Source organism: Orycteropus afer, unplaced genomic scaffold (genome assembly GCF_000298275.1).
Source record: "Orycteropus afer afer isolate SDZICR_OR568_19922 unplaced genomic scaffold, OryAfe1.0 scaffold00017, whole genome shotgun sequence".
Taxonomy (NCBI): domain Eukaryota; kingdom Metazoa; phylum Chordata; class Mammalia; order Tubulidentata; family Orycteropodidae; genus Orycteropus; species Orycteropus afer.
In genome coordinates this window covers 7923155-7932495 of record NW_006921604.1, presented here as the reverse complement: position 1 = coordinate 7932495, position 9341 = coordinate 7923155, and the positions used below count along the sequence as shown (strand labels likewise).

At 39.7% G+C, this 9341-nt stretch overlaps 1 protein-coding gene across 1 annotated transcript in view; it reads right to left on the bottom strand.

Annotated features, from left to right (window-relative positions):
• The window catches only part of VWA3B (von Willebrand factor A domain containing 3B), a 431643-nt gene extending 424186 nt beyond the window's left edge, over positions 1 to 7457 (bottom strand). Inside the window, exon 1 of the mRNA XM_042783482.1 lies at positions 7268 to 7457. Coding sequence (XP_042639416.1) covers positions 7268 to 7457 — 190 coding nt within the window. The remainder of the gene's footprint in view (positions 1 to 7267) is intronic.
• Positions 7458 to 9341: the final 1884 nt, after the last annotated feature.

The following is a 9341-nucleotide window of genomic DNA, read 5'->3' as shown; positions in this document are numbered from 1 at the left end:
TATCTAGATGCAATGATAGGTCTCTCCTTTTCCAGACCAAAAGAATGAAGAAAGCCAAAGATTTATGGAAACAATTAGTCCAAGCGACTGGTACACCATGCCATCCTCAGCCTACATGACTATGAGATCAGAAGAACTAGATGGTGCCCAGCTACCACTGTCAACTACTCGGAGGGGGATATATGTAGGAGATCCTGGATAGAGAGGAAGAACAATGTGGAACAAAACTCAACATCATTTGAGGAAAAAAAAAGAAAAGGGACCAGCTTTGCTGGTCTGATAGAGCCTTACGGAACCACTGAGACTATGGCCCAAGCTGCCCTTCAGGTCTAGAACTGAACCTACTCCTGTGGCTTGCAGCCAAACTAAAGACAGGCATATGAGGCAAAGATTTACATTAGGTAGATACCCTCCTTGGAGAAAACAATCACGGGAGAATAGAAAGATTGTGTATGTACAGGGAGACAGCTCAGGGGGCAGGAGTGCATGGAGGGAAAGACACAAGGAAGAGGTAACTATGGGGAGGAAGTGGGAGGGGAGCTGTTGCATTGTAGTAAATTGTAATCAATGGCATGAGACAAAATGTATGTGAGCTGCTGTATGGAAAGTAAATTTGATCTGTGAACTCTCACCCAAATCACAATTAAAAAAAAAAATTCATAGAGGAAGGATAGTTATTTTCCAATAAATGGTGCTTGTATAATTGAATATCCATAGTCAAAAATGAATCTTTAACTAAACTCACACCTAAGAAAATTATAGACTAACATCCCTTAGGGAGCTCTGGTAGCATAGTGCCTAAGGCATTTGACTGCTAACCAGAAGTCTGGTGGTTGAAACTCATCAGCCACTCCTCGGAAGGAAGATAGGGTGATCTACTTCCATAATGATACTGCCTCAGAAACCCAAGGAGGGGTCGCTGTGAGTCGGATCTGACTCAACAGCAGTGAGTTTGGTTTTTCGTTAATATCCCTTATGAACTTAGAAAAAATTCTTAACAAAATATAAAGAACTGCTACTTTTGTTAATATTAATGGTTGAATTGTAATTACTTTAAAAATGAGATAAAACTGCTCTCAGTCTGTTTTCTGGTATAGGAAGCCCACAGGCCCAAACTCCAGCAGATCCCTGATCAAAAGGTATTTTGGACATTACAGAGCTGTACTAGCTCCTGTAAAGAGATCTACAAGAAAGGATGGCCTGAGCCCTGTAGAGCAAGCTCTTGTCATTTGGATGGGCCTCCAGCCCAGACTCTAACAACCAAATGCCCTGAACCTTCCTTATTACTAACATGGGACAGAGCTGCCAATGAAACTGGTGAAGGATCTGAACAAGTTAAGTCTGTCAGTGACTATACCATATCAGAATGTTTTGAAACCATTTTCTATTTCCCAGAAACAATCTCCACTTTCTAGAGGACCTCCCTCCTCTTGTTTTTGCTTATGAAGATTAGAAGTCTGATCTAACTGATCTACTATCAAAATGACACTGGCCCAGAGCTAATAATAATTGATAGTTATGGAGGACTTAACCATGTGCCAGGCACTATTTTAAGTATAATAGTAACTCATTTAATTCTCAAAACAACCGTTTCAGATAAGTTCCATTATTGTCTTCATGCTACATATGAGAAAGCTTAAGCACACAGTTATTAAATAGCTTGACCAAGATCACCCAGACTATGAATGAAGCAAAAGGGCAACAAGTGGGACAGTGTTTTATAGAGAAAAGAGCTAAAGTATTTCAACTCAGAGCACTAAGATCTTGTCAACAATTGCCAAAATTTCTCCCTGCTACATCCAGTTCAAGAAGTGGGAAATCCCTGGGCTTCCAACCAGCCTGTGTCCTTGGAGAGAAACAAGCTATTAAAAGGGTGAGTTAGAGTAGGGAAGGGGAGGGCAGCTGGCAGAGCTGATATGTCTTGCTGAAGTCACCCTTTCTCTTACATCAGCATGGAACCATGTTTATTAAACCTTTTCCCTCAAGTCACCTTGTTGGTGGCTCCTAGTAAACTGGTTAGGCAGACAGTGGTGGGCAGGCCCATGAGACCCAGAGCAGTATCCTTCTACTTTACTTTTCCTCCTGCTGCTACCATAAGGCCTGACTACTGTCCACCTGTCACCCTTCAACCCCACTTTATTAACTCATATTGACATGGACCAGCGTTTCCCTCCCTTCCAGCCCACTTTTGAATAGAACATAGTCTCACAGCTTTCCAATCATCACCACTCTGAAATAGGCACATAGCACAGAGGAAAACAACTATCAGCTGCAGCTGTCCAAGTTGCCTGTCAAGCTAAGCCTGGAAAAACACCTCCTATGGACTATGGTAGCAACAAGGAGAAAACTGATCTGGGGTATTTCTTATGTCCATTTCCATCCTTGGAGTCTATGGTTCCTTAGTATACTTTCTACAGTTTGGGACCCCTTTAGTGGGATCCAAGAACGCCTTTTAGACTTATTATTTGTATCCTTTTCACTCCTTTCATTAATTTCCCAGGTTAACCCTGGTCTGGGTTTAGGGTCATATCAAGCACAGTCCCAGCTCCTTCTGTGAGTCTGTTCTAGTCTCATGATCTGATAAATTTGTTTTTCAGAGAAATACTGACACAGCTCCAAGTATTTACATTCTCCTCTTAACCAACTGATTCCTTGAAGAGACAAAGTTACATGATAAATGTTGGTTTCTTTCAACCTTACTGGTGGTGTAGTGCCTCAGGCATTTGACTGCTAACCAGAAGGTTGGTGGTTCAAATCCACCAGCACTCCACAGAAGAAGACTGGTAACCTACTTATGTAAAGATTTAATGCCTTGGAAATCCAAAGGGGGTCGTTATGAGTCAGAATCAACTCGATGGCAGTGAGTTTGGTTTGGTTTGTTTTTCAACCCTACTAAATTGAAAAACATAAAGTCTTTATCAGGGTAGCTCACACTATTCACATTATCAAGCACTGAAAAGCAATAAAATTGTCTTTCTCTTCTTTCTCATGGCTACTGTAGACCTGTATCTGATAGCCTGTCTGGGTAACACATAGGATGACTCACACACTGCAATGGTAGAAAAATGAGAGAAAGAGAAGGGATGAGCTCAGGAAGAAGGAGTAAGTGGAAGACATATTCTGTAATTTATCACTATACATAAATTGGTATCTTATTTTTCACCCATACCTCTTCCCTCTGTCCCTGGAAGAAAAGCAAAGTAGTACTAAAGTAAAGCCCACCCTGCCTAGCCCTAGACAAATGTCTTTTCACCCAGCCTACTGCTTAGCCTCTGACCTTGGAAGGACCCTTACACTGGCCCCATAGCTACAACAGGAATTTAGCATCCTCTGCCACACATCAGAATCCCAAGTACACCAACACCTGGGCCGCATTCAGCACAAGCCCCCTGCCCACTTCTCTTAGATTTTTATGTCTGTGCCCCAAACAGACTGTGAACTCTCTAAGGAAGAGGCTGTATCTTAATCATCTTTAAATCCTTCATTTCACCTAGCCTGGTATTAATGACTAAACTCCAAAACAAACCAAACTCACTGCCATCAAGTCAATTCGACTCACAGCAACCCCTCCTTGGGTTTCCGAGGTGGTATCTCTACAGAAGTAGATTGCCCAATCTTCCTTCCACCAGTCTTCTGGTTAGCAGCCAAATGCCTTAGACCACCTAATGACTACTCAATAAATATTTGCTTAATCAGTTAAGTAATTGACTAATGTCAGAATTACTTAGTAAAATCCTGTTGTTGTTGTTATGTGCCGTCAAGTCAGACCCAACTCATAGCCACCCATCCTTGGGTTTCCAAGGCAGTATCACTATGGAAGTAGATTGTCCAATCTTCCTTTCATGATGGAAATTGCCCTAATTAAAGGGGTGCTACTCAGCTGAGGTATTACTAATATTTTGTATAGGATAGTTCCTGCTAGGTGGGGTATCCCACACAGTAAGACACTTGATATCCCTGGTCCCCAGACTTACATCCCAGTAGTACTCCATGGTTATTGTTGTCACCCAAAAAAATATATCCACATAATTTATATATTTCCCTTGGGGGACAGAAACCACACACAGATATTGTCTTAATCAATGGCCTCCAAAAGAGCTTTATATATCCCAAGGGATGATCAAGACATCTGCTGGGGTAAGGATAAAAATAAATATCTTCTAGTTTTGGTTTTTTTTTTTTTTTAACTTCATCTTAAAAGAAAGAATGAGATTAAACATTATTAGTACATATTACTAAGAAGCTTTAGTGGTATAGTGGTTAAGGAATTTGGCTGCTAGCCAAAAGGTTGGTGGTTTGAACCCACCAGCTGTCCCACTGAAGAAAGATGAGGTGGTCTGCTTCCACAAAGATTTACAGCATTGGAAACCCAATGGGGGTGGCTATGAGTTGGAATAAACTCATTGGCAGTGAGTTTGGTTTGGTTTTGGAGTATATATTACTAATATGTAGACTGACAATTGCACATCTATACAACACAAATAGATATACCTATATTGGAGGAGCATATGCAAACATTTTTTTAAGGATAGGGGAACATTATCAACACAAGCCTAGAGACCTGTGGTTTTGAGGGGTCTTCAGAATTAACACTGCCTGTTAAGGACATGGAAAAACCAAGCACTAACTTTATATGGAAAGGAAAGAGACCCGGGATAAGCAAAACACTGCTGAAGAAGAAAAACAAAGTAGGAGGTCTCACACTCCCCAATCTCAAAACCTACTATACAGCCACAGTAGTCAAAACAGCATGGTATTAGTATAACAACAGACAAATAGACCAGTGGAACAGAATTGAGAACCCAGAAATAGATCCATCCTCTACGGACAGCTAATCTTCGACAAAGGACCAAAACCCATGAAATGGGGAAGAGAGAGCTTTAACAAATAGTGCTGACAAAATTGGATCTCCACTTACAGAAAAATGAAACACAGAATGAAATGAAACACAAAAATGAAATCACAGATCCGCACCTCACACCATACACAAAAATGAACTCAAGATGGATCAAAGACTTAAATGTAAAACCCAAAACCATAAAGTTCATCAAAGATAAAATAGGGGCAAACCTATGGGCCTTAATTTATGGCATAAATAGACTATCAAGTATAACCCAAAATGCACAAGCAACATAAGAGAAATTACATGACTGGGAATTTTAAAAATTTAAATTCTTATGTGCATCAAAAGACTTCTCCAAAAAGGCAAAAAGAGAACCCACATATTGGGGAAAAAATATTTGGCTATGACACATCTGCCAAGGGACTTATCTCCAAAATTTATAGAAAACTTCAACACCTCAACACCAAAAACACAAACAATCTAATTAAAAAATGAGCAAAGGACATGAACAGACACCTCACTAAAGATATACAGGCAACAAACACATGAGGAAGTGCTCACAATCATTAGCCATTAGAGACGCGCAAATCAAAACAACGAGATATCATTTCACCCCAGCAATAATAGCAAGGTTCAACAGGACAGAAAATAACAAATGCTGACAAGGGTGTGGAGAGATTGGGACTGTCACACACTGCTGGTGGTACTGTAAAATAGTACAGCCACTGTGGAATATGGTATGTTGTTTCCTCAAAAAACTGAAAATAAAAATACCATTTGATCCAGTAGTTCCATTATTAGGAATATATCCTAAAGAAGTGAGATCCAGAACACAAATAGACATATGCACAGCCATGTTCAATGCAACACAATTCACTATAGCAAACAAATGGAAACAACCTAAGGGCCCATCAACAGATGGATAACCAAACTATGGTATAGTCACACAACAGAATAGCATGCAGTATTAAAGAACAATGAAGAATCGATGAATCACCTAATAACAATAATGAATTTGGAGGACATTATGCTGAATGAAATAAGTTAATCACAGAAAGGCAAACATTGTATGAGTTCATCACCATAAAAAGTCAAGGAAAGGTTTACTCAGGGAAGTAAATTTACTTTGTTGGTTACCAGCAATGGGAGAGAAAGGGAGGGAAAATATCTGACTAGTCAAGAGTCACATGTAGATTTGGGCAAAGAGAAAGACGATATAACAAAAGTGTGACCAGCGCAGTAACAATAGGGAAAAGAAGGACACAGAAACGTACACAAAAGATATAGATAACAGGCAAATACTATTACATGCATAACACTGCATTACCAGTAGCTGCAAACACTAGGCTTAGGGTAAATGCATAGACAAGTGAGAAGATCAGGTGTGGGTAGGCAAACAGGAATGTACTCAAGACCAAAAATAGATTTGGCTGATGATAGTCCTAAAAATGTACTTGTGCTACAAAAATATTAATATACAGTACAGAAGTAACAGAAGACAAGATTGCAGTAGCTTCTCAGAAACAACCAAACACCTTGAGGGAGAGAGTCATCAGGCCTTTGGGCTCAGAACCATAGCCTCAGGGAACATTATGCTCAACTGGCACAATATAATACATAAAAATCTTGTTCTACTTCCTACTTTGGTGAGTAGCAACTGGGCTACTACCAAGCATCTGTCTAAGATATAACTATTGGTCTCCTCTTGTCTAGAGCAAAGAAGAGTGAAGAAAATCAAGGTCATGTGGAAACAATAAGTCCAAGAGTATGATGTGCCATGGGGGTCTCAGCCTTCATGACCCTGAGACCAAAAGAACTAGATTGTGCCAGGCTACCAAAACCAACCACTCAGAAAGGGATCAAAATTGGAGATCCTGGATAAAGTGAAAGGAAAAATGTGGAACAAAATTCAAAAACACAAAAATGACCAGAATTACTGGTTGGATAGAGACTGGTGGAACCCCAAGACCATGGCCCCAGGTTATTCTTCAGGCCTGAAACTGGACTCACGTCTGTGGATTAGCTCTTGGCCAAATAGTAGAAAGACCTACAAGCAGAACACCTACTCCAGGGAGATGTGCTCATCTAAGGAGATACAACCCCTAGACCAATAAACCATGAGGCATAAGAAGGATAGCATTTGCATAGAGGGTAAGTTGGACAGGCAGGAATGCATAGACAAGAAGGGCACATGGAAGGGATAGTCACAGCAAGGGGATGGAAAGAGAGCTTTTTATGGTTGGGGATTGTAATCGGGGCCATGAAACCAAATGTGCATGAAGTGAGTAATATGAATCTGTTTTGTAAATCTGCACCTACATCACAATAAAAACAATAATAAAAAGAATTAACACTGCCTGGTCTAAGGATAAGGGAAAAAATGTCATTGGATTTTCCAACCAACATTGTTTGCAAATACTATACCTTCACAATGTGGGAATCCAATTTGTGATAAGATCTGTTTCAAGGTCAATTTGTTGCTCTTAAGCCCATGCAGTTGAAGCCATTTCTCTGATGAGATGAGACTCTGCTCAGCCATTTTGGTGTTCCTCATCCCTTCTTCCTTCTGCAGCTGCTGCTCAGAAATGGTAGAAGATGAGCCTGATTTCTCCATCTCTGAATTATGATCTAAGTCATACGAACCTCCTGTAAGAGCATTTGTCACACTCAAATTCATGAAAACTTGGGGATACTCTGATATCAACAGAAGATTGGTTTAATATATATTATAGTACATCCATGAAGTAGAATTCTATGTTTAAAAAAAAAAAAAAAACTCACTGCCATCAAGTCAGATCCAACTCATAGCGATGTCTCCTTGCCTCGCTGGGTTTCCGAGGCAATATCACTGTGGAAGTAGATTGCCCAATCTTCCTTCCAAAGAGTGGCTGGTGGGTTTGAATCACCAGCCTTCTGGTTAGCAGACAAATGCCTTAGGCACTATGCCACCAGAGCTCCCAGAATTCTATGTACCAGTTACAAATTATAACATATTTATTGGCAAAGAAGATATCCACATATATTATTAAGAGAGATCCATAAAATTCAGTATCCATATATGTATACACATTGTTGTTGTAAACATCTAGAAAGATACATGCCAACAGGTTTGTGTGGTGGACATTATATGTGCTTTTTGTTTAAATATATTGTTTAAATTTTTGCATTATTTAAAATTTCTACAATACGATTTACTTTTATAATCAGAAAAAATCAAAGCTCTTCTGTTTTGAAAAATAAGCATTCTAACCAGGCCCTTCATTACACAGCAGTATTTCAATTATAATCACATCTGACATTTTGCTTCCAAAGAGGATAAAGAAGATAAAACCCTGTGAGGAAATATACCTGCGCTACAGGTGGAGTGGCTAACTAGGAGCTAGTGGCAAAGTGGGAACCAGATCACAACTCATCCACCTGGAATACATGTGCCTGCCCACCTTTTGAATGTTTTATTCTCTGGAATGTTAAAATTGAATTTAAAACATTCTGGCTTATGTAGCCAGCTGTTCTGGGATCAAATGTACTCAAGTCAAAACGCAACAGTGTATACTAAACTTATCTAGACCCACCTAAGTATAGCTAGTGGCCAAACTGTAATACAATCCTAACCCACTCACTACAACTGGGTAGGGCCTGATAACTTGGGAGAAAGAAAGTCCTGCTTACCTCTGTATACAGGTTTGCAATACATATAAATTAGTTCCTTGATGCAAAACCTTCAACAATGAAAACACTCTCTTTTCTAATTTCTACAACTAGAAATGCACAACTAGAAACATTTCCTGATGGTCTCAATGTTATGACATAAAAATTCAGTCAAACACAGAAATCAGTTGGACCCAAGTCAGGGAGGTTTTGTAATAAGTTAGAATTATTATTATTGTTGTTGTTGTTATGTGCTGTCAAGTCGGCCCCGACTCATAGCGACCCCTCCTTGGGTTGCCAAGGCAATATCACTAAGGAAGTAAATTGCCCAACCTTCCTTCCAAGGAGCGGCTGGTGGGTTTGAACCGCCAGCCTTCTTTCTGGTTAGCAGTCAAGTGCCTTAGGCACTATGGTACCAGAGCTCCTATTATTATTAGCAAACACTTATTTAACTATATATGAGTGTATGTGTGTGTGTGTGTGTGTATGTGTAGCTTATATATAATATATATTACCTCATTTAATCCTTATAATAAGCTTATGAAGTAGGTAATGCTATTATTCCAATATTATAGGTAAGGAAACCAAGATAGGAAGGGGTTAACTGACTTGCCCATGATATCACAGCTGAGACTCCAACACAGGTTGTCTGGCTCCAGTCTGTGTTCTATGGCCTTAATCATAACAGAAATAACTTCAGAAACTTTACTTTGTTGGCCAGGAACCAGGCTGAGCCATTTATAGGTACTATCTCACTGGTGTTTCATAATCTTATCAGTTACACACCATTAATAACCCCACTCACATTTGAAGAATCAGATGTAAAGCCTAGAGAATTTAAGGAACTTGC